The sequence below is a fragment of the Nanorana parkeri genome, unplaced genomic scaffold (genome assembly GCF_000935625.1).
Source record: "Nanorana parkeri isolate BGI_ZX_2015 unplaced genomic scaffold, ASM93562v1 scaffold2538, whole genome shotgun sequence".
NCBI lineage: Eukaryota > Metazoa > Chordata > Amphibia > Anura > Dicroglossidae > Nanorana > Nanorana parkeri.
The window spans coordinates 71,349-95,466 of NW_017308806.1; the positions used below are offsets into that span (position 1 = coordinate 71,349).

Sequence of the window (24,118 nt, forward strand, 5' to 3'; positions counted from 1 at the left end):
GCAGACCACTGCAGAGAGACTACTGCTTTCAGACGCAGATGGCATGGGTATGCAGCATGCTGGCAGGGGACAGGCTTTTCTACTCTGTGACTGTTTTCAACTGTAAAGGTGCCCATACACCTTACAACCATCGCACGACTTTCGTTGTGCGATGGTTGTAAGGTAATTAAAAGCTCATACGATCTGCCCATCTTGGACAGGCAGATCATACTTGCGATCATCGCAAGCCTTCCCCGCTGAGGGGAGGGGTTTCTGATGATTCCAATGCCGAGAGGGCAGGGTGCGCTTGCACACCGGCCCGTTCGGCATTTGTCTTCCGAGCACGCCTCTAACCCGCCGAAAATCTTACGATTTTCGGCAGGTTTTCAAGCGTGCTCGGAAGGCACAAGACATGCGACCGTACAGTAGAAACGGTCGCATGACTTCCATACACCGGCCGATTATCGTACGATAATCGGCAGGTGCATGGGCACCTTAAGACTTTTTGTTTTGATGCACCTGGAATGGATTTAACTGATTTCAACTAAAAGTTCAGTTGGGTTTTAAAGGGACTGTACTTCCTCTTCCTTTTTTTTATTGTTATTTTTTATTGTTATCCTAATAAATGTAAAGATTTATAGACTCATCACTGGTGACCAGGTGCATTGGCTACTACAATAACTCTACCTAACTGCTTAAAGGGTTAGTTCACCTTTTCATACACAATGAAAAGGAGAAATAGTTAGCAACACCCTCCTCTCCTCACCTCCATCACACTTCCCGACTGCACTTACCTACAGGGATGACCATTGTCCGTCGCCCACATCAGACGGTATAAGGGTCCCAACACTTAAGAACTTTGGAGTCCTGGAACAAAAAAGAAATTCTTATTGTTTTCATTATCAAAAAAATTTATTTCTGTTATCACTACATAATGGGAGGAATTTATAAAACTGGAGCAGACAAAAACTGGAGCAGACAAAAACTGGAGCAGTTGCCCCCAATTAGCATCTCTCTTCAGTTTGCTCAGGTAAGATTTGAAAATGAGACAGAGAAGCTGATTGGTTGCAGTGCAAATCTGCTCCAGTTCTGATAAATTCCCCCCAGTGTATTTTAAACTCAGTGACATCATCACTATCATCACTGGGTCTCTGAGCTTCAATACAGGCCGATCATGGCTGGTGGGAGGGGCTGGCATGGTGCTGCAAATGGTTTCCTGAAAACACAATGTGTTTTCAGGAAATTATCAAAAATTATCAAAAGTGGAGCAGGCAGAATCTGAGCAGTTACTCATAGTACCCAATCAGCTTCTCTCTTTCATTTGAAAAGCTTAACTGAACGAACGGTTAAGGGCTTCCCCCCACACTTCAAGGGTTAAGGGCTCCCCCCCCCCCCCCACTGCAGGGGTTAAGGGCTACCCCCCACACTGCAGGGGTTTAAGGGCTACCCCCCACACTGCAGGGGTTAAGGGCTACCCCCCACACTGCAGGGGTTAAGGGCTACCTCCCACACTGCAAGGGTTAAGGGCTACCTCCCACACTGCAAGGGTTAAGGGCTACCCCCACATTGCAGGGGTTAAGTGCTCATTTTGTCTAGGGGGGAGCTGGAATAAAGCAGATTTACTTACCTGATCCTCGGTCCTGCCGGTTCCCTCAGGGCTACTAGACCAGTCCCCACAGCCTCCTCTCCCCTAGGCCCTGACGGTCTATGGTCTGCTGATATCATCACGTCTAAGGCTGGGCACACACCTTACAACCATCGCAAGACTTTTGTCTTGCGATGGTTGTAAGGTACTTAAAAAAACGTACGATCTGCCTATGTTGCATAGGCAGATCGTACTTGCGATGATCGCAAGCCAAGCCCCCTGAGGGGCGGGCTTCCGATGACCGCAATGCCGAACGGGCAGTGTGCGCTTGCGCACACCGGCCCGTGCGGCTGTTACGTACAGACATGCCACAAACCCGCCGAACATCGTACGATGCTCGGCGGGTTTTCAAACATGTCCGTAAGTTTAAAGTCGTGCGACCTTACAGTAGTAGAGGTTGCGCGGCTTCCACACACCTTACGATAATCGTACGATCGCGGGATTTCCCGCAATTATCGTACGATTATCGTAAGGTGTGTGGGGACCCTAACACAGATTCCACTGACCTGCATGAGATGTGAGTACACTGAGGAACATCCCACCTGGCAGGGCGGAGGGGAGGGAGAGGTGAGTGCTGACCGCCGTGGCATCAGGTGAGTATATCTGCTTTACTCCAGCCCCTAGACAAAAAGGAACACTTAACCCTTGCAGTGCGGGGTAGTCCCACTGCAAGGGTACTTTATTTTGCCCAGAGATGGGCTTTAAATTACACAATGGCGCGTGTAGCAATTTTATATGCTATATTATTTTTTTTATTTTAAACAAAAGTGGAGTTTACAATTTTGCCCAAGTACTTACAGTCATCCTGTTACTGAACAGCTCCAACTCTCTCAGCTCGGTTTCCCTGAACTGCCGATGCAGTGCAAGATCACAAGGGACAGAGCAGTCTCCAGCAGCTCTTCATATATTAGCCTGGAGAAGGGAGGAGAAGGGAGGACAGGAGAGTGACTTGCCTTGCTGTGCCTGTGTGTTTCTGTAGCACACACAAGGAGGGTGTCTCCATAGGACCCTGCAAGGGAAAGGAGTTATAACAGGATAATAAGGATACTGTGCAAGGAAACCAGATGATGATAAAACTTTTAAACATACCCTAAGGAACAGCATCCATTGTAAACAAAATAATTTGCATTTGAAATTAAAACTTGAAATAAAAACATTTAAACTTGGATATGATTTAAAGGTTGTGTTAGGTGGAGTCCTCCTGATGCTTGAGGATCTTTTAACATGCATCAGCTACTTTCTGGAAGCATCCCAAAAGAACAGAAGTCAGCAATAACAGCCTCCAGATTGAGTATGGGAATGACTTCTTTTGGAAATGATACTAGTATACCCCTCAAATTAAAATTCAAGGACTTGGTTTATTTTTTTTATATAGTAGAGCCCCCTGCACACCATTCTCCACAACACAGCTGGAGGTAACAATGTGACCTGGTTTTGCAGAAGGAAATGAAAACAGATTGAACCTGTCCGGCCTGTTGCCAGCCACATCCCACTTTTGTTTACATGCCATGGTCACACGGCTGGGGAATCATGTGACCCTCAGTCACATGACTGCTTGTTCACCCTTCCTATGTCATTAGAGCGTGACCAGACTGGCGCGGCAGCCAATCAGAGCCGCAAGTGGGCGGGGTTCTTCTAATAAACTGGGAGAGCTGTGCTAGGAGTGAGGCAGGCTGAGGCTTTGAGGCTGACAGGTGAGTGTGCGCGTAGGTATAGGATAGCAGCACGCTAAATTGCGTTATGCCTTTTAATCCTGTTACAATGCAGTATTTACTAACCAGACTATTGCAGGAGCTGTATTGCTGGCCATACATATGATCCAGCTTGTGATCGCAAAGGTGCTCTGCCACAGACCAGTCCAATCGTTCAAGATTTTTGTACTAACTGTCCCTAGGTTGCCTGTATGTAATCATTTTTTGTGATCAACAGCTTGTGTGCACTGGGTATAAATGCCTCTCTAGAGCTCCAAGGGTAGGGTACCACCTCTTATGAGATGTCCATACACTATACAATCTAACTGCATAGTATACAGCTATCTTAAAGGAGATCATGCAATCACATTGCAAAGTGTACAGCCATCTTAAAGGAGATCATGTGGTCAGATTGTATGATCTCTTTAGCATGCTATGCAATCATCTGACTACAATATTTGTACAGTCTATTTCTGAATTACCCAAACTATATAATATGAGCACCTAATGTAGGTGATCCAATCAAATTGTATCCAGTCAGACTGGTCCTTGTATTACAAAGTTGTTTGCATAATCTCCTTTAGATCTACCATCAGCTCTGCACATTCCACTCTACAATGTGATTTCTTATTTCTTTATCTCTACCAACAACTATGTAGTACAAGGGCTTGTGTGATTGGCTACAGACTGATTGGATAGATAATGTAGGCCCTCCTATTACATAGTTGTTGGTAGATGTCATGTGTGGTGACTAATATATGTATGTGATGAGGCTAAAGCAGGTTGTATCATTGTGCTGAGACTTGTGGTGCCTCAGAACTGAAGACTCAGACACTGGCATTTATGGTCAGTCTCTGGAGCTGCTGACCAGCAACAATGACCAGCTGATCGGATCATCTTCTCAATAAAAGGATTTGATCTGTATTATTCTACCCTATACATGAGGAACAATAATTCCAGCAGTCCTGGGATGGGTGTACAGGAAGTAAGTGGTGTACTGTGCTCATAACATGGGGATCTGTACAGTGCTGAGTATAAAAAGGAAGCATTGTTCTATATTGTATGAACACGCTTCCTGCTACAGAGCTGGGATGTAACAGAGCACACTCGTACATTCCACACTGTTAACCAATCGGCATGCAGACTGCTGCTCTCTACATGGCAAGGGGGGTGGTTTTGGTGTTTGTTTTGGTGTTTTTTGCAGTCTTGTCTTTCTAAAGCTGGCCATAAACTATGCAAATGTTGGCTGGTTCTTGAACCGTCAAACCATTCGTGCCACTGTCTGCACTTTTCTGGCTGGCCACCGCTGTATTAGTCACTTGTTTTTCTTGCTCCCTTGCCAGCTATTGTAGTCTAACAGCCAGCACCCATGTATGCCGAATACCTGCACAGCTCATTGGCTGACAATATTCAACATGGCTCCTTCAATGGGGAGGAGAAGAAAATCGACTTGAATTGTCTGGCTGTTTGGGCCCCCCCCCCCCAGCTTCCTGTCCAGCTGCTGACTGGGGCGGCGATGTGACCATGTTTCAAGTTACACCCGAGTATGGAGTAAACATGGTAATAAATGTAACCAGGAAGTGAGTGTAAATATCTCACCTCCTGTTCTTCAGTGGGACGGGGGTTAAATCTCACTTCTGTCTGATTTAAGCCCTGTCAACAGGAAGTGAGGGTAAATCTCTCAAATGGAGACTCTACAGGTGCCATTAGATGGAAGGTTATTTAGCTACAGCTCAGGGAACCCCTATTCACTTCTGGGGGGAGAATGGCTGATGTAAAACTCCTGGAAGTGAAACACTACTATGTAAAGTGTTTGTGTTTTTTGTTTTTTTACCTCTGCTCATTCTTGTAATGTGCTTTGTTCAGCAAATAGCGTGGGCGGGGGATTTCCTAGAGGAGCACTAGTTAACCTTTTCCTTATTCTCAACAACCCGCAAGGGACAAGAAGTCATGTGACCTTGTCTGACATTACCAGCAAGTCATAAGTACATCATATGTCCTGAATTTTCTGATGGGGACTTTGCCCTGTGCCACACCTGTAATAGGTTCCTGGATGCACAGAGATCTGGCTGGCGCCTTACAGGAGGGTTTGCCGGATGCTGCTTTGGGATAAGTAAATATTTACATACAAGTCATGTGTGTTCTTCCTTGAATCTTGGTGAGCTTTGTGTATTTCTTCCAGATCTGTGCTGTAATCCAGTGTGAGCTTCTTGTAATAAAGACCGGTCACTGCTGCTCTCTCTGTGCAGGGTGACTGGTCTTGTCTCTGCCCCCTCCTGTAATAAAGGCCAGTCTCTGCTGCTCTCTTTGTGCAGGGTGACTGGTCTTGTCTCCGCCCCCTCCTGTAATAAAGGCCAGTCTCTGCTGCTCTCTCTTTGTGCAGGGTGACTGGTCTCGTCTCTTCCCCCTCCTGTAGTGGGTGGAGCCTGCTGGGCCCCTCCCATAACTCGGCACTCTGCACAGGCTATGTATAGTGCAGTGATGATGTCACTGCTACTTTAACAAGTGACTATCTGGCTATGCGAAAGCATTTGGGACACATGTGGTTTTCTATCTTTTGTGGCTATTATCAAAACTCTATCCACTCGGTACTTGATTTTTGGTTCTTGCACAATATGCTGCCTACAGCTTCCTGTGCCCTCCCCTTCTGCTAGTGCAGTGATTGTTGGCTTTTTGAAGAGACAAGTATGGGTGTGATATACTGATAAATGTAAGATAATGGGTGCGGATCAGCAGATTGTGGTCTGTGGGTTTTGCGCTGGTTTCGCTGAGCTGGTGAAAGTGGAAGTATCTGACTACGATGACTTCACTTCCCCCTGTGTGTGATCTGTGGTGTAGCGGATGTAATGTGATGGCTGCTATCATACTGGTGAGTGTTAACTATAGACTAGTACCTGCCTCCCTTCTAGTGCTTTATTATGGGGTGATGGTGTAGCTGCTGCAATGGGTTGGAGCTGCAACAATTAATCAACTACGTCGATTATAATCGATGATGGAAAAACATCAACGTTTTCCATCATCGATTAGTTGAATTTCGATTAGTTTGCCTTCTTGCGCCTCGCCACACGACTCCTCGCCGCTTCTCCCCTCATTCCAGTAAGAAGGAAGAGCATGCATGGGGGGGAAGGCAGCTGCCAGACAGGCCCACAATCTGCTCAGGTAAGCCCCCCCCCGTACATGGTGCTTTATATGTATTGCTGGGATAGTGGGATTTGAGTCCTCTATAGCTGATGTTACATTGTGCTGTATATCATACAGGGCAATGTACCTTCGGCTACAGAGGAATACAAATCCCAGCAGTACATTGTATGTATAATGTACTATTGCTGGGATTTGTTTTTTTCCTTTGCACTATATAATCAATATATACAGCGCAATGCAGAATAACGTCAGCTACAGAGGACTACAAATCCCAGCAATAGTATAATGTACTATTGCTCAGATTTATTGTATTAACTATAGCTGCTGGTATTCTGCATTGCGCCGCTGTATAATGTACTATATTGCACACGACACTTTTTTTTCTTCCTCCACCGCTCCAAGCGTGCTCCTGTGATAGACTACAATCTCAATACAAACTAGTAGTCCCATCACTGGAGCCGTTTTTTTTATCCGATTTAATCGGCTAACCGATTTAGAAAATAATCGTTAGCTGCAGCCCTACAATGGGTCATGGTCTTGTATCTGGGTGATGGTGTAGCTGCTGCTAAGGATCATGGTCTTGTATCTGGATTGTGAGGTAGCTGCTGCAATGGAACGTGGTCCTAAAATCTGGGTAGTAATGTAGCTGCTGCAGTGGATTATAGTCTTGTACCTGGGTGATGGTGTAGCTGCTGTAAATGCATCATGGTCTTGCAGCAGCTACAGTATCACCCAGATAAAAACCTATCATGGTCTTGTATCTCGGTGATGGTGTGGCTGCTTAGATGGATCATGGTCCTATATCTGGATCATTCCGTAGCTGCTGCGATGGAATATGGTTTTTAAAACAAATGCATTGAGAAGTCAGTGATTTGAATACTGTGATATTTAGTAGAGTGGTTTACTGCGAGCCATGAAGCAAGTCAGGTCAAGGTTTGCTTGTACCAAAGCCAACTCTTTGCTCACTCCTGTAACTCCACTTTTGTTGAGGGGTAAAACCCCCTCAGTGATCACAGTACAATGTTCTGTTTTTCCCCATGTCCTTTCCAGACTGTTTGTGAATGGGAGTCAGGTTCATTATAACCACCTAGTGGACTTTCAGTGTTCTAATAAGGAAAGTAGTTAACCCTTTAGGGAGCATCTTGCCAAAAACAACCTTTCCTTTTTAAAGGTAATGTTTAAAATTGTACTTGTATCCCAGTGCAAACTTCTGGGGGAAATTGCTGAGCCAATCACACAAGCAGGAAATGCGTTTCTGAGGACGTTCAGTACACCCATGCTGTACTAGACTCTTCCAGGCCACCATATTGCACTTCTTTTTTAAGTCTTAAATGACAGCGCCCTCAGATTAAAACTGAATTTTAGTAATGAAGTACAAATGGCTCGTGTAGCAGTGTTCTATGCTCTATTTACCGAAAGCAGACTTGCCTATGATGGCTTTTATTTGGTGTTACTTTAAGCCTGCGGCTTGGTAGGGATTGACGGGTCACCGGAGATAGATATAGATTGTGTATGTGGTTTGTCATGTGGTTGGCAGGTGAGAAGCGTTCAGATTGCTGACTTTTGTGACTCTTGTATGTTTTTTCTCGCCTACAACCAGATAAGATCTCACTTGGCAGAACTTGTATCGCGTCAGACTGGCTCTGTAACCGGCAGTTGCTCTTCACTGTTCCTGAATGCATTTTTTTACATCTTCTGCTGGGTACCTCATAACAGTTTATGTATACATGCTGTCCTAGGTTTAAATTAAATTCTATTTCCTATGTGGTGACTGGGACAGGAAGTGAGGGGAAATCTCCCCTGTGGAGACACACCAATAAATGCTTTGTCCTAAACAAATACACTTTGACTCGCGGGCTAATGTACCAGGTTTTTGGCTGCATTTTCTCAGCAGACGCACAATGAAAGAAACCTGAAATGGGTTTGAAACTGAAGCATAAATGCTTTTATTGCTTGCAGAGATGCCTCATTTCCTTTCCTGATGACCAACCAGCAAGTGAAGGCAAATCTTAATGGGGGTCACAAGTTTTTGCTAGTTGGAAATGGATTTCTTGCCAACATGTTTTTCTCTTGCTGGGCTTTAAAGCACCCTGTGGCCTTTAATAAACCTGGCCACTTATACATGTAGTCATATCCTGGCTTCTGGGCCATGAGGTTGTGTTTCTGTTCAGGATGAGTCACGTTACTGTACTAGAATGCAAAATGGATGGGAATGTTGCAGGCAATGCATTGTGGGAAATGTATGCAAATTGACTGACACTCTTTGCCTATAGTTGGACCTGGTATGAAGCCTCTGTACTGACTTTTCTTTTCTCTCTGCAGAATGGGACCTCCTTGGTATCTCTTGCTCTTGGCGGCCTTAGTTGGTGCCCGTGAGTGTCCTGATGGGTCAATTTGTGATAATGAGGTAAGAGTGGCTTACACAACCACACACTCTTGCCTAATGAAGTAGTTCTGCATTATGAATTCTCTTTTTTTTTCTTTTTTTTTATTCAGAGTGCCACCCGTGCTCTTCCCATGATTACTAATGTTGCCTGCACAAAGCAGATGGGCTGTCCTGAAGAATATTCCTGTGTGGAGACTCCTCGGGGTGGATCGGCCTGCTGTCCGCTAGATCAGGTACATGCACTGTACTATGGGACCAGGCACATCACTGAAACCAGGGAGCTGTTGTACTGAAGATCATCCACAAGGCCACCTGGGCAGAACCCCAGGGCCTGGTGGATGTCCAGCAGGCCCAGTTACAACCATCATATCATGTTTTGGAACTAAAGGGGGAATAGTACAAATGGTTAGAGTTGTGCTCTTGCTTTGCCACTTCACAAGGGAGGATGCACTTTTAGACTGTTGGTATCTGGGGCCACAGAAGCAGACGGTGTAATTGTGATGGCTTTTGATCCATGAGATCCTGATCAATGTCAGTTGAAGGGATAGAATGGTCAAAGCTGTTATCCTTGTTAAGGTCTCCATTCTGGCTTAATCCCTCATTAAAACTTACAGCTGATGCCTCAATTCTGTTGCTGGTTTCCATATAACTTTGCCTTCCCAACTCACATCACCAAAAAAAAACTACTGAGTAAGATCGTCTGCTATAGTAATGTTCATAATCTATGGATTATATGGCTGACATGGCCACAGAACCCAGTGTAGTAACATAGATTTATAATACTCACTGGTACTAGCTCCCTTGCAGCTGGTCATTGCTCTCTCAGAGCTAGAAGTGATGGTAGAATCTTTGTGTGTTTTAAATGCCTGCTGTGGCTCCCACCACCAGCCGATACACTGTGTCCTACAGGGAAACACCATTGATGTGGCAGGTGGAACTACCAAGGGTGGACTTAACATGGAATATAAGATGTTCTGCAAATAGGTAGGTAAATGCCTCTTATCCTGCTAGTACTAGTGACCACTGCAACAATGCAGAGAAATCTCCTTGAAAGTTCTTTAGAAACCAGCACTTCAGGTGTCTCCCTTGGTTCCTCCTGTCAACCTTGTCATTAGTGACATTGAGGTCAGCAGTAGATACCACTGGGGGGCAGTGCATAGGAGGTGGGACTCTCCCAGAAGTCTTCTTCTGAAAAGACTCCAGAAACTGTGGGTGGGGAAGAGGCAAGTTCTTTCCTTTGTAGAGGAACACCTTTTTTATTGGGTGTGGCAACAGTCACTGGAAGGTTCCTCCACCTTCAGCCTGTGCAAGGAAGGCAGTATTCTAGGGAGTAGGGATGAGCTCAGGTTTGGTCTGAACCAGGATTAAGCACCCTCCACTGCTGCTGGGGAATTCCCCACCTGCAGCTACACACAATGAAAGGGGCGAGGTGCGTTGTTTACCTTTTTTATATAGCCACATGGCTGTATTTGGTCAATGGCTGTGACCTTGTATGGTCTTCTGGCCATGTGAGGTCAAGTATGCAACACCTTATGTGCCGATGTGGGACGGAGTGTCCGAGCATGCAACTGGTTGGGCGGGTGGCCCCATGTTCCTTCAGGTTTGGTGGCGCTCAGGCTGGGACAGAACTTTGTCTGTTTAAACCTGAGCTCATCCCCACTAGTGAGTATTATAAATGTACTATACAAGGCTGTGGTCAGAACTCTGGTGGTGAAGCCCCCACAATGCACCTGGTGGCAAAAAAGTCAGTCACCTGTCATAAGTTGATGAACTCGGAGCAGTATTTTATTCATGCCAAGAAAGTGCTTCCTTTTTACTCCACATTGGTTTGGTAATGTTGGCTTGCGTCCAGCAGATTAAAGGGAAGAGATTGATATCCTATTTAGAGAAGGTCTTATTATAGTTCTAGTTTCTAATGGCAGAGTTCTCTAAACAGAAGCTATGAACACTTCTGTCCCAGTTTTTTTTAAAGCTGGGAGGATTCACCTACAAATCGGCTGATCTCCTAAAATGGAGTATTCAAAGCTTACCTTCAGCCTACCCATCAGTCTTGTGCCGTTGTACCGGCTCCTCCTGGACTGAAATTCTTTAGTTTGATTTCACTGCACACTGATCTTCTCATAGCATGCATTAGAAGTTGCAGCAAGTCAGAGCCTGCCTCATTTCCTGGCTGGAGAACATCAAGCATCTAGCTCTTTCCTCTTTATCCTGACTGGCCCTTGCCTGCCATTTTCATTGGCTTTCAGGGTTTTTTTTTCACCTTCATGGAGGGTCAGCATCACATGGGCATTACCTAGAGCCATCTGCATGCAAATGCACCCTATGTAGGAATACCCACTGCTCCAGACTGACCTACACCCATCAAGGCATTTTGCTATCGGCACAACTTCTCTCAAGAGGAGTATTGAGGCAGGGTGCTGTGATCTTTTCAGAGGCTATGTACAGAACCCTGCCACCAGCCATGATCTGCCTGCATTACGTAGCCAAGCACATAGCCCCAGAGATGACATGTGGGTCTAAAATGAGATGTGTAACAAAATGGGGCTTAATTAAAAATTAACGGCGGAACCATGGAAGGCAAACCAGGAGTGGTAAAATACAATCACTGGTGTAGCACTGCAAATCAGAAAGCAGTCTATGTATACATACCAGATTCACATCAAGCTAATCTTTTAACATTTTTATTGAAAGAATAAAGCTTGGGGTGTGATTTACCTACAGGTCCTCTCAAATCCTTCCCCATGTGACTGTTAAAGCCATGTGCTAATGTTAACTGTAACAACCCACCCTACATGGAGTTAGTCTAATGTTTTTGGGATAAGTTGGGTAAAAATATATTCACTTATTGATGTTGTAATTTATTCTTTCAGGGTACCCCTTGCCAAGATGAACATCACTGCTGTCCTTCAGGCACTCATTGTTCAGAAGATGGGCACTCCTGTTTGCCAGGTAAGCTGTAGTAGTTACACTTGTACTGTAATTCTCATTTTTGCATCCTGGATTAACACCATGTTTTCCCCAGTCATCTTCCAGGACAGCCCTCGAGATATAGGCTCCGCCTGCCTGCAACAGGAAACACATCAACCACATTAAATAAATAGACTCCTCCTTCCATCCCAAGTCAGTTTTTTTTGTGTTTCCGCCGGCTACACAGGGACATCGTAATGTTTGTTGTTTTCAGGGCTCATGTTTGTTTGCCTTAGGGCTGAGCCTACCCTGTTATGTGCTGGGACCTACTCCAGGATTACCTGCTGCAGCGCATACAGGGCTTCCCTATCGGACCCCCATCCGATTCTTGGCCAAGGTTCCCTTCCATCACTCAGGGAAGGCAACCATCCTCCTGCACGTGAGTGGGCGCCAGATGGTGGCCCCCCCTGGTGTACGGCAGTGGCAAGGTGTGATGGCTAGGATGCGGAGCCCAGGTTGTGGACATTGGTCTGGCAACAGCAGGGGCAGCATAGGAGAGGTACAGGGAGGCTGGAGGAGTCCAGGGGTCCCGGCTACCTCGGCAGTAGGGGGCTCTTACCTGATGGTAGGGAGAGCTGGGCAGTCTGTGGAGGTGTGGGCCTCGCGCGGCGGGCTGCGGTGTCTCTTGGCCCCTTGCGGGTGTCTGTGGTGTGAGCAGGACAGCATGGACGATAGCAAGGTAGATTAAGATGGCCATACCTGACACCTACGAAGCACAGGGCTTGGTGCTGCCAGGTTCGCTCACTGCACACTCGACTCGAGCATGGGCTACGTCCTGGGCAGAGCGAGCAGGGGCTACTCCAGACCAGATCTGCAGAGCAGCCACGTGGTCCAGCTTCCAGACATTCGTCAGGCACTACAGGCTGGACCTTATGACTCAACAAGACCAGGCATTTGGCAGGAAAGTCCTGCAAGCTGTGGTCCCACCCTAAGAGGTAAGATTAGTCCTCACTGATCCTCTCGAGGGCTGTCCTGGAAGATGACTGGGGAAAACATGAGTTGATTACCTGATAACTCTGTTTCCAGGAATCTTCCAGGGCAGCATATTCCCGCCCTTGGTAAGTATCCAGGTGGCATCCGTGGTTGGATGAAGGAGGAGATACTTTAGTACATGGGGTAGCCTTCGGTCCTAGAGGTTACTGACTTGGGATGGAAGGAGGAGTCTATTTAATGTGGTTGATGTGTTTCCTGTTGCAGGCAGGCGGAGCCTATATCTCGAGGGCTGTCCTGGAAGATTCCTGGAAACAGAGTTATCAGGAAACAGAGTTATCAGGTAATCAACTCATGTTTTTGCAGGTAGCAATCAGTCGTCAATAATCTGCCCTGATGGTGCATCAGAATGCCCAAGTGCCACCACATGCTGCCAGTTGGCTGACCAAAAATGGGGATGCTGCCCAATGGAACAGGTGAGCTGGAGAAAGTACATATTTCCAATGTTACACATATAGACCCCCCCCTTTCTAATTGTGTCCTTTCAGTTCTCCACACCTTATTCTGTGTCTGCTGCCTCCAATTCAGTATGCTGATGGCATATATTGGGGCATATAGGTTAATTATGGCTAAAGCATGCTGACGGGTGGAAGCCAAGATCAGATTTGAATTCCTCCCCATATCTTGGAGGTGGATACATTGGGGCACCATAAATGGCTTTATAATACAAAATGGGGTGTAAGGTTTTTAATTATGCAACAATTAAGTTCTGTAAGGTGGTAATTTTTAAGTAGATTATACTTTGTGAATTTCTCTGACTACTGCATGCACTCCCAGGGGAAGTCAGAGGTTGATGGGTGCCTCCAATTTAAAAAAAAAAAAGGTACAGAACACTTTGGCAGTGCCCTCGTGTGTTGTAGTTTGAGCTACTGAGCACTGTAAACAAGCATATTTCCTCAAATTTAGACTTTTGCTAAGTTGTGTTGACTATTTTGTTTTATAGGCTACATGCTGCAATGATCATTTTCACTGCTGCCCACACAACACCCAATGTGACCTGGAGCATGGCACTTGTGTCTCTGGAAATGCAGTGGTTCCCATGTCCAAAAAGCTTCCTGCCAGGATGAAGCTGCAGACCTCTGGTGAGTAGGGTGATTTCTACCTTTGTTTTGGTAGGCTGCACTTGTCTCATACATGAGCATTTTATATATTTAGTGTCTGAGGCAGCTTTAAAATTTTCATGTGGTAATTAAATCAGTGGCAACTCTTAAAAGTCTAGTTTTGCCTACAGGTTCTTATGATTATGATTCAGGATTTACATAGCGCCAACAGTTTGCACAGCGCTTTACAATCACAATGCAAATCAACACAAGATGGTAAGGAGGGCCAGTTATGTCATCCAATTATAGCATGACTACAAAGGAAGTCACTGACCTGGAACGCTCTATCTATATAAACCATAAATTACTGGTCTGTGGTGCAGCATTTCGAATGGCTTACCGCTGTTGGGAGTGAAAGGAGTACACTGTCACATGATTGGACAGCACAGTGTGGAGGATGTGAGGCATAAAGTCTTAAGAAAAAAAAAAGGGATGCAGAGGATTGAGGTGGGTGCACAGTATGCCCAATCTGGAGTTGATCTGTAATTGTAGAGCTGTAGGAGCCTTACAAGTTTGTTTTAATCAGAGCCATTTGTGGCTACTCCAAAGTTCCTACTGGAATTCAATTCTCTTTCCTCCCCCTGTTATAAAAAGGGTCAGTCTACCAAACTTTGACTGGGAAAGAGTTGGATCATCTGGTGTTTTGTCCTAGATGGAGCAATATCTTAATGTCCTGGAAACCTCTGTTCCTGGAACAGGAAGGATAAGTTTTTGCATATAGAAATAACCAAGCAAAGGTATAGGCGCCTCTTTGTTTTCTCACCATTTTAGAGGTCCCCCTCCCTCGCTTCTGCCCTGGAGAGCATTATAGAGAGAATAGTCTGACTGCTGCTTTTATTGTGTCCCAGTCTACCGAAGATAGGTTTTTCTAGCACTCAAACCACCAGGTTTTGTTTGGTTTGGACAGATCCCTGCATCATATTTGCCATGTCCAGGGGGCCATTACAAGAGGACCTCATTGTGCCTGATGGGGTTTCTCATTTTATGTCGCGTAAGGTAATGGGATCACTCCTTTTTTGGATCCCAAGTGAGACTTGTGGGCTGGCAAGAACTGAGCCAGAAAATATGAAGCGTGCAAGAGAAAGGCAGTGGTTAGATTGGCCTACCAGACTCCCATTGGAACTAGAATGTCACTTTGGGTGGGAAGCACAGTTCTTTTTCTAAGCTCTTCTAAACTTAAGTACCAACACTACTGTTGGCTGTTTCTTTGCTGGGTGACTCTAGCTTTTATAAGAACTCTCTGTATTTTTTGACCGCAGTGAATACCCACCGGACAACTTGCAAAGATGGTTCCACCTGTCCTGATGGCAGTACGTGCTGTGAGCTGGGTGGCCGGTCATTTGGATGCTGCCCATTAATATCTGTAAGCAGCTTGTTCCCACTGATGTAGGCTAAACATTATGCACAGCTAAAGGCAATGCCTCATCCCTGAAAATATGGTCATGCTTTGCAGGCTGTCTGCTGTGGAGACCACATTCACTGCTGTCCTTCAGGGACCACCTGTGACCTCGTTCATAAGAAGTGCGTTTCTGCAGATTCTGAGACACCAATGTTTACAAAGATCCCAGCTCTGCACAAGCAAGGTAACCCTGACCTGTTGTGGGACTAGTCACGAGTTTTTTTTTGTTTTTTTTTTTTTTAAATAAATGGGGACAATTTTGGCATGATAGGTTTTAAATAGTTGGCATAAGTGAGTGAATCCCCTGCACAGCAAGATTGGGCTTGCATAATTAAGGGAAGTCATTGTGAACCAATACCACTTTATTGCATTGCACAGTGTAGCAGGCTATACACTTGTGTCACTAATGGAGAGCTGAGAGGATGTTATCAGTATGTTGCTTGTCATGTCCAGTCAGCAGACTTGGAAGATTGGTCAGTGACCTGCTTCTAATCCTCCTGTGGTAGGTAAGGATCACCCTCATCGCTGCAGTTAAAGTGATGGGGTAAAAAAAATATGGGGGCTGTTATTTACATGGTTTTTAAAGGTTCCTGGCTTGTCATTCTTATACCTGCTACTTTGTGAGACATTGACCTGTCTTCAAGCATGCAGCATCAGGACTCCTTATATACCCATGCTTGCTCTAGTATTGAAAAGATACGCATGACCGTGCTGAGCTGTTTGGTGTGTAGCTTGCCCACCATCCAATATGTACTTTAAATTGTGTCAAGGATTAGGACCCTATCAAGTCTGTTCCCACTGGGGAGATTTCCTTTCTTGGTGGCTGTTGTCTCTGAAACCGTAATGGGAAAGCCAAAATGTTGTCACCGTAACACAAATTTGGGAAATATTCACATGGGTGCTGTTTGCCCATGCTTCACATGTCCTCGCATGTCTGCAGGAGCTTAAAGGCAAATCTACCTAGTGGGACACTGCAAAAAAAACCTCACTGGTTTCAGACATTCTGAACTTCATCCAAAACCCTTTTTTAGGTCTATTTTAAGATGATACAATGCAGTCTAGAGGTTGTGTGAGCTTTGGACTCCTTTCACATCTAGCACAGCTCATGGCTTCTCTGCAGACTTGCATTTGGTGATTGCTAAATAAATCTAACCTGTTATCTCTTTAGCCACAGTGCAATGTGACGCTACATCCACCTGCCCTGGCACAACTACCTGCTGCCGTTTGCCCTCTGGAGAATGGGGATGCTGTCCATTTGAAAAGGTGCTTGCGTAGAATCTAAAACTGAACACTGCTGGGGATATAAATGTTTGAGCTGCTGTTTTAACACTCTGTTCTTTGTAGGCTGTGTGCTGCTCTGACCATGTCCATTGCTGTCCCAATGGATATACATGCACAGGAAGTGGCTGTGTGCAAGGCCAGGACTCCATCCCTTGGTTAAAGAAGATACCGGCTCTGAAGGAAGAGAGTAAGCTTACAAAGATCCTTTGATTCTACATGAGCAGGCATGGAAAATTTTGGAGGGGCTTTAAAAATGCAACCTTTCAGCTGGAGTTCTGACCATCTGGGGGGGGGGCGGCTTTCAGTTGTCTGGGAGCATGTGGCTGTCACATTGTGACATGTAGATGGGTTGACTCCATTCCCCTGTCTCCACTTCGGGAGCTTAGCTGGGATGCTCCAGTGGGGAGGCATTGAGGGAGCATTGCTCGGCAAGTGCCTGCCCAGGGGGTGTTGGTGTATGTTGGGCTACGTGCAGACTTTTGTCAGATGTCTTAAACTTGACTTGAAACTCTGCTGGACATTGACCTGTCTTCAAGAATGCAGCATCAGGACACCTTTTTTATATACCCATGCTTGCTTTAGGTCAGTGACTAAGTATTGAAAAGATAAGCATGACCTTGCTTAAGTATGCACTCTCCAAAACCTGCTTTTGTAAGCCCTTCCATCTAAGCAATACAGTAGAGGTAGTGCTCGGCTGAAGTGACACAAAGTGGGCTTGCTGGCTGTGCAGACTAGCAGTTGTCCTTGGATCACAAGACTGGGCGCAGTTGCAAATCCTTTGCCACAAGTATATGTACTGAGCTGTTTGTGTAGCTTGCCCACCATCTAATACATGCTGTTCTAATCCTTGACACGATTTAAAGTATCAAGTCTGTTCCTGCTGGGTAGATTTCCTTTCTTGGTGGCTGTTGTGTCAAACAGTGATGAGAATGCCAAAATGTCACGTAACACAAATCGGAAATATTCACATGGGTGCAGTTTGCCCTTACTTCACAAGTTCATGCTCTGTCTGCAGGAACTTAATGAAGGCAAATCCACCTAGTGGGACACGGCAAAAAACCTCACTTGTTTCAGACATTCTGAACTTCATCCAAAACCTTTTAGATTTATTTTAAGATGATACAATGTGGTCAGGTTGAGTCTGAGCTTTGGCCTCCCTTCACATCTAGCACAGCTCATGGCTTCTCTGCAGACTTGCATTTGGTGATTGCTAAATAAATCTAACCTGTTATCTCTTTAGCCACAGTGCAATGTGACGCTACATCCACCTGCCCTGGCACAACTACCTGCTGCCGTTTGCCCTCTGGAGAATGGGGATGCTGTCCATTTGAAAAGGTGCTTGAGTAAAATCTAAAACTGAACACTGCTGAGGATATAAATATTTGAGCTGCTGTTTTTAACACACTGTTCTTTGTAGGCTGTGTGCTGCTCTGACCATGTCCATTGCTGTCCCAATGGATATACATGCACAGGGAGTGGCTGTGTGCAAGGCCAGGACTCCATCCCTTGGTTAAAGAAGATACCTGCTCTGAAGGGCAAGAGTAAGCTTAAAGATCCTTTGATTCTACATGAGCAGGCATGGAATATTTTGGAGGGGCTTTTAAAATGCCACCTTTCAGCTGGAGTTCTCACCATCGGGGGGGGGGAGCTTTCAGTTGCCCAGGAGCAGGTGGCCTTCACAGTGTGACATATAGATGGGCTAACTCCATTCCCCTGTCTCAGCTTCTGGCACTAGAGCTTAGGCTGGGATACTCCAGTGGGGAGGCATTGAGGGAGCATGCCTGCCCGGGGGTGGTGGTGTATGAGCTACATGCAGACTTTTTTCAGATGTCTTAAACTTTTTTTTTTTTCCCCCCCCCAGGCAATGACGTTCCATGTGATCCAACCGCTTCCTGTCCTGATCAGTCCACCTGCTGCCGCCTTCCTTCTGGCGAGTGGGGTTGCTGCCCCATTGAGAAGGTATAACTTGGTGTAGCTATAACAACCTGCCCCTAGTATGCCAGATCACTGCTTCTGCCTCTTTTTTTTTAGTAATTCAGTTCTCTCCTGAACATAGGCTATCTGCTGCTCTGATCATTCCTTCTGCTGTCCCAGTGGGTGGAGGTGTGAACAGGCTACCTGTTCCATAGGCCAGCTTTCTTTACCATGGCTCGGCAAGACTCTTACAAGTGCACAGGTCAAGTGTGACAAGTCTCACAGCTGTCCCGATGGTACAACATGCTGCCATACAGAGGGTGGAGGTTGGGCCTGCTGCCCCCTGGAAGAGGTGAGATGCTTCCCTTGTGGTGCCATTGGCTTCACATTGTAAAGTAGTGAAGAAGCTAGTCTAGAATGCATGCTAAGCAGTCGGGTGACGTCACTAGTAATGCCGAACTCCAGGGAAATTAGGTTGGCTCCAGTGGAGCTGCTCCTGCACTGCAAGGGTTAAGTGTTTATACCTAGGGGACAGGGAAAGCTGTCTTACTTTTGTATGAAGCCTGCATTGAACTTTAAGTCAGTGGTCCTTGGATTGCAGAAGCAAAGGGGAGAAGCTTCAAGGACCAGTCTAGCAACACGGCAGGAGTGGTGATCAGGTAAGTAACTTTTTTTTTTCCCCTCTCCTGTTCCCTAGGGATAAATGGGCACTTAACCCTTGCAGCATTAAAACTAGGAGAGGGAGGGCAGGATGGGAGCTACATGCAAATGCCTTAACAAACATGCTGATGGGAAGCAACCAGATGACATCAGTCTGCTGCGCTTTCACTGTCCAACAGGCTGGGGTGGAGAAGACATCACTATTTCATTGCAAGTGGTGGTCATCTGGTTGTGCTTCTAGTAGGACTGTAAACCTCAGGAATGATTAGACATATATGAATCCATGTAGTGGTTTGCCTGGAGTTCAGCCTTAACTAGGGTTAGTGCTCAATCTAATGTTTCTAGGATAGTGTGGCCACCTGTTGCTGCTTTAGGGGTTTAATCAATCTACAGCCAAGTGATACAGGAATAAGTTACATTTTTTGTTAATGGTTAAGGTACTTGAATGCATTAACATTTAACTGGTAAGGTTAGCATCACTTTAACTTTTGAGAGTTTTGGTTTGAAGAATCCTATGCCTACATGCAATCATGACATGTTGAGGTACTCTGCATCTCCCCAAGGTGCCCATACACCTTACGACCATCGCAGGACTTTCGTCTTGCGATGGTCGTAAACTTATTAAAAGCTCGTATGATCTGCCCATCTTGGACAGGCAGATCGTACTTGCGATCATCGAAAGCCCACCCCGCTTAGGGGCGGGCTTCCAATCACTGCAAACGGGCAGTGTGCGCACACTGGCCCGTTCGGCAGTTGTCGAACAAGAAGGCCATTAACCCGACACTAATCGTAGGATTCTAGGTGGGTTTTCAAGCCTGCTTGTTCGACGGAAGATGTGTGACCGTACGGTAGAAACGGTTGCACGCCTTCCATACACTGTACGATTATCGTACGAGCGTGGGATTTCCCTACGATTCTCATACGAGAATCGTTCAGTGTATGGGCACCTTTTACACCTTCCCCACTACAGTTTCTGTAGCTACTGCTCAGGGGATATGTATGGTCCTTTGACTGTAGCTGGTTCTTTAACCAGTTGGCTAAGTTGTGGAGGTCCCTTCTAATCAGCACAGCAGATCATCTGCACTCTTCCGAGAAGGCTGGGTCGCCCCACCCCTCACATGCTGAGATCTGTTTCACAGGTGGTGTAGGAGATGCAATGGGACTCTACATCAGCCATGGAAGTATATAGTTGGGTCGGTACCAGACGCAGGACCATTACTTGGGTGCCAATATCTAGACATAAATGGTATGTCCTCCCTTATTTTGCATGACCAACCTTTAGTACTTAATATGAATGGGAGTGAAAAGCCCCAATTGCAATGAACAGTAGAACACACACGTTTGCACAGATCTCTCCTTCTGCAGGCTTGCCTTTCACTTTCCTTTGTTTTCTCTGCTTCTCTTCACCTGTAATTCTTGCAGGGGCAGGTTTTGTGTTCAGTTTTAATGTTGAGTTCTTGAACCCTTGTTGCTTAAATAATATATTAAGCCAAACCATTAGAGGGTGGTAAAACCCTTGTATTTGCCATTTGTGTTCTGGAGCTTTCATCTTCCTATCCTGGAGATGCTGTAGGGAATAAGGAAACTAGTTTTGAACATTTCCTCTATCATTATTGCAGTGGCCTCTTTGAAATGTGTGACTGTAATCACTTTGTGGTATCGGTGGTCACCAGGGCACACAATGCCCACTCTCGGCCTTAAGGGCCAGCAGCAAGAGGTTAAGGTTGGAGAAGAGTCCATTTTGTAAGTGATGGGTGCTCTGGCCATGTGACAGAAGGTGGAGACAAACTACTGAAGCACCCACTAAAATATTCCATCACAAATAATCCATTACTTGGTCTCCTGCATCTACCATTTGGGTTCTACTAATATATATATAAATAAATTTATTCCCTAACCTGTCTTGAGCTGATGGCAATAATCTGTTTGCTGCAGACCCGAGGCACTCTTGTACATTCAGTTTTTCAGATCTTGGGTAACTTATGTCACACAATACCCTTGTGCTATTGCATGAGGCCACAGAAGAACCCTACACATGTCCTATTGATAGATTTTAAAATGGAAGGGCAGATTAACAGAGGTCTGCTTTAATATTTCTTATACTGCAGTAGTCTTAAATGGTGTATAGAAATATAGGAGCTTCCATTGCTGTCTTTTCTAAAAAAAAAAAAAAATGCCATTGGCCTGGCTGTCTGGCATTAATTGTCAGACATTTATGCAGAAAAGAGAATCTGAATCGCTTTGGGTTTACTTGACTTTTTTTCTTTCCTCCCAGGCTGTGTGCTGCTCAGATCACCTGCATTGCTGTCCTAGTGGGTACACTTGTGATGTCACGACTGCAACCTGCAACAAACCAGTTGATGAGGCTGCTGCCCCAGAGCCCGCTTCACCAGTGGCACCTGTGGGCTATGTCTGGTGTGATGGCACACATGCTTGTTATGATGGGCAGACTTGCTGCACAGGACCTGGTGGTTTATGGACATGCTGCCCTTATACACAGGTGTGTATTTGTCTGTGACCAGGGTATATGCTGCAAGGTAAAGTTCAGATGGCTGTGCTAACTTAAATGGGTGGACTTGTATGAGCAAGACCATAAACCCAAATGCCAGCCAAAACCTTTTAGGCAGGATAAACCTGTCGGGTTTTAAATGTAAAGGTGCCCATACACTACTCGATTCTCGTACGGGAATCGAGCAGTGTGAACGAAGACGTGCGACCGTCTCTACTGTACAGTCGCACGTCTTTTGTCTAAGGAGCACGCTAGAAAACCAGCCGGAAATTGTACGATTTCGGCCGTCAAATTTGCCCATAGGAGGGCAAATTCTACAGGTCAGGACTTGGCAGTTTACCTACACCAGGGATGGCTAAACTCTGGCCCTCCAGCTGTGGTGAACTACAAATCCCATGAAGCATCTCTTTCTGGGAGTGATGTCTAAGAATCTTGCAAAGCCTCATGGGATTTGTAGTTCCACCACAGCTGGAGGGCTGCAGTTTGGCCATTTTGGTTACCGCATTCAAGGACAGGGCAACTGGCTTGCAAGAGGTGTGAAAAGGCAATCTACATCAAACTGTAACAACCATACTTGCCCATTCAACATGGTCTTCCACATATAATGCTGTTGTAACGCCTCTATACCCCTGACACTTCATACCTTCAGCTATGTATTTTTTGGAAGGTTAAAACATTCAGACTTCTGACACCAAGGGATGGGATTGTGCACCTAAAAGAGTACCAGTTTAGAACAGAGTTCCACAACGTTCACACCTCTCCAGTATAGCTGTGGTGGTTGGGTTAAGCTGTCACTACCTGTAAATGCTGGGGTATGTTTTGACACTCCCCAAAAACTGAAGTTGCTTGAATAAGCTGCAACTAGTCTTCAGCATTCTAGGACAAGCCCAGCTGAATGTGACCAACTACTTTCTATTAAAGGGCTTTTAATCTTGTAGCTTCCTGACCTAGAACATGGGGAGCCTAACATCTGATCTGTATAGGTGTAGTTTAATGCAGTGAAGCTGGATGGTTGGCTAATCCACCTGGGAACAAGACTTTTCAGAAGGGAGTTGGCATTTTCAAAACAAGGGTTTCTTATGGCCAGTTCTCCACAATTGAGGACTCCTGAAACAGGGGTGTTATATGGAAAGTTGGCTAGACTCTGACCTCTTATGTTTGGTTTTTTTTGTTTGTTTTTTTTCTCTACAGGGTGTGTGTTGTCCAGACAGAGTCCACTGCTGTCCTTACGGTCACATTTGTCTGAGCGGTGGGGCTGCTTGTAGCCGGTCTGGGAATCCACGATGGGACTTGGGATGGATTAAGGGGAAACAACCCACACTGTGACAAGGCTGACACTAATTGCACTGATTTTGTGTGTCCCGTCCCCACCCCTCAGTCATCGCCTACCAACATTTGCTAATCGGAATGTGGAGTGTAAAATCACTGGAATAAAATGTTTTATATATAAACCAACAGCTGTGTTGTGATTTTAATAGATGTTATGACTGTCCTGTGCATTGAGAATGTAGAGAAACTAATTCATTCTAACCAAGTTTGTGCCCAGCTGGGAACTCAACAGGTCTGAAATGGATGTAGGGGTGGGGGGGAAATTGGTTTAAAACCTTGTGCGGTTTCTTTTTTGTCCCCATCTATTTTTGGATGGGGACAAAGTGTTAAAACCTACATTTTCTGTATGTGTGCTGTTGGGACACTTCCTTAACACAGGAATACCATTCACTTTTTGGAGAGATTTAATTTCCTGTTGAGTTGTCAAACATTTGCCCCATTGGAAAATTTCTCCTCCATTCTGACTCCTAATTTCTCTCACTTTGTCTCAGTGACTATGGTTACCAGGACAAATGGGGTACACTTGACACTATCAATATACCGTCCATAAACAATCTGGTTGCACAAGCTGATTTCTGTTTTAGGACAAATGGGGTAAATTTTCCTCAGCAGACATTTGAAAACTTGCCAGAATATTTCAGCCTTAAAGCAGAATTCCTTGGCTCCATCTAGTGGCAATCGTGCAGATGTCAAGTGTACACAGCGCAATTCTGCAAACGTTCTATAAATACACCCATATGACCCTTCTATAATAAAAAAAAAACCTGCCTGCTTTTAAAACCTTCACTTTTTAAAGGGAGTGCTGCTTTAAATTTTGCAGAATATTCCCCCCACCTTTTTTTGTTTGAGTCTAAAGCAGGCCATACACCTTACAATTATCTGCAGATTTTCTGTGGTCAGATGGAAAAGGTGCAACAGATTCTCCACTTGTGCATCTGTTGCACTTTTTCCATCTGACCACAGAAAATCTGAAGATAAATTGTAAGGTGTATGGCAGGGGCGGACTGACAACACATCGGGCCCCCGGGCAATACAAGATTATGGGGCCCCCTTGTGCTCCACCCATACAAGCCCCTCCCACACGCCCCACCTGCATAGACGTTCTTGTGTCACAGAAATTTTTTTTT

General features: G+C 45.5%; 1 protein-coding gene across 1 annotated transcript in view; it reads left to right on the top strand.

The window, feature by feature from the left end:
- The first annotated feature begins 8,755 nt into the window (after window positions 1-8,755).
- Window positions 8,756-24,118, top strand: part of GRN (granulin) — a 27,197-nt gene continuing 11,834 nt past the window's right edge. Inside the window, exons 1-15 of the mRNA XM_018573776.1 lie at window positions 8,756-8,863; window positions 8,953-9,075; window positions 11,713-11,791; window positions 13,106-13,215; window positions 13,743-13,881; window positions 15,159-15,262; window positions 15,353-15,482; window positions 16,467-16,561; window positions 16,643-16,766; window positions 17,820-17,914; window positions 17,997-18,120; window positions 18,441-18,538; window positions 18,636-18,845; window positions 21,429-21,653; window positions 22,854-23,018. Coding sequence (XP_018429278.1) covers window positions 8,780-8,863; window positions 8,953-9,075; window positions 11,713-11,791; window positions 13,106-13,215; window positions 13,743-13,881; window positions 15,159-15,262; window positions 15,353-15,482; window positions 16,467-16,561; window positions 16,643-16,766; window positions 17,820-17,914; window positions 17,997-18,120; window positions 18,441-18,538; window positions 18,636-18,845; window positions 21,429-21,653; window positions 22,854-22,988 — 1,875 coding nt within the window. The 5' untranslated portion in view covers window positions 8,756-8,779 and the 3' untranslated portion in view covers window positions 22,989-23,018. The remainder of the gene's footprint in view (window positions 8,864-8,952; window positions 9,076-11,712; window positions 11,792-13,105; window positions 13,216-13,742; window positions 13,882-15,158; window positions 15,263-15,352; window positions 15,483-16,466; window positions 16,562-16,642; window positions 16,767-17,819; window positions 17,915-17,996; window positions 18,121-18,440; window positions 18,539-18,635; window positions 18,846-21,428; window positions 21,654-22,853; window positions 23,019-24,118) is intronic.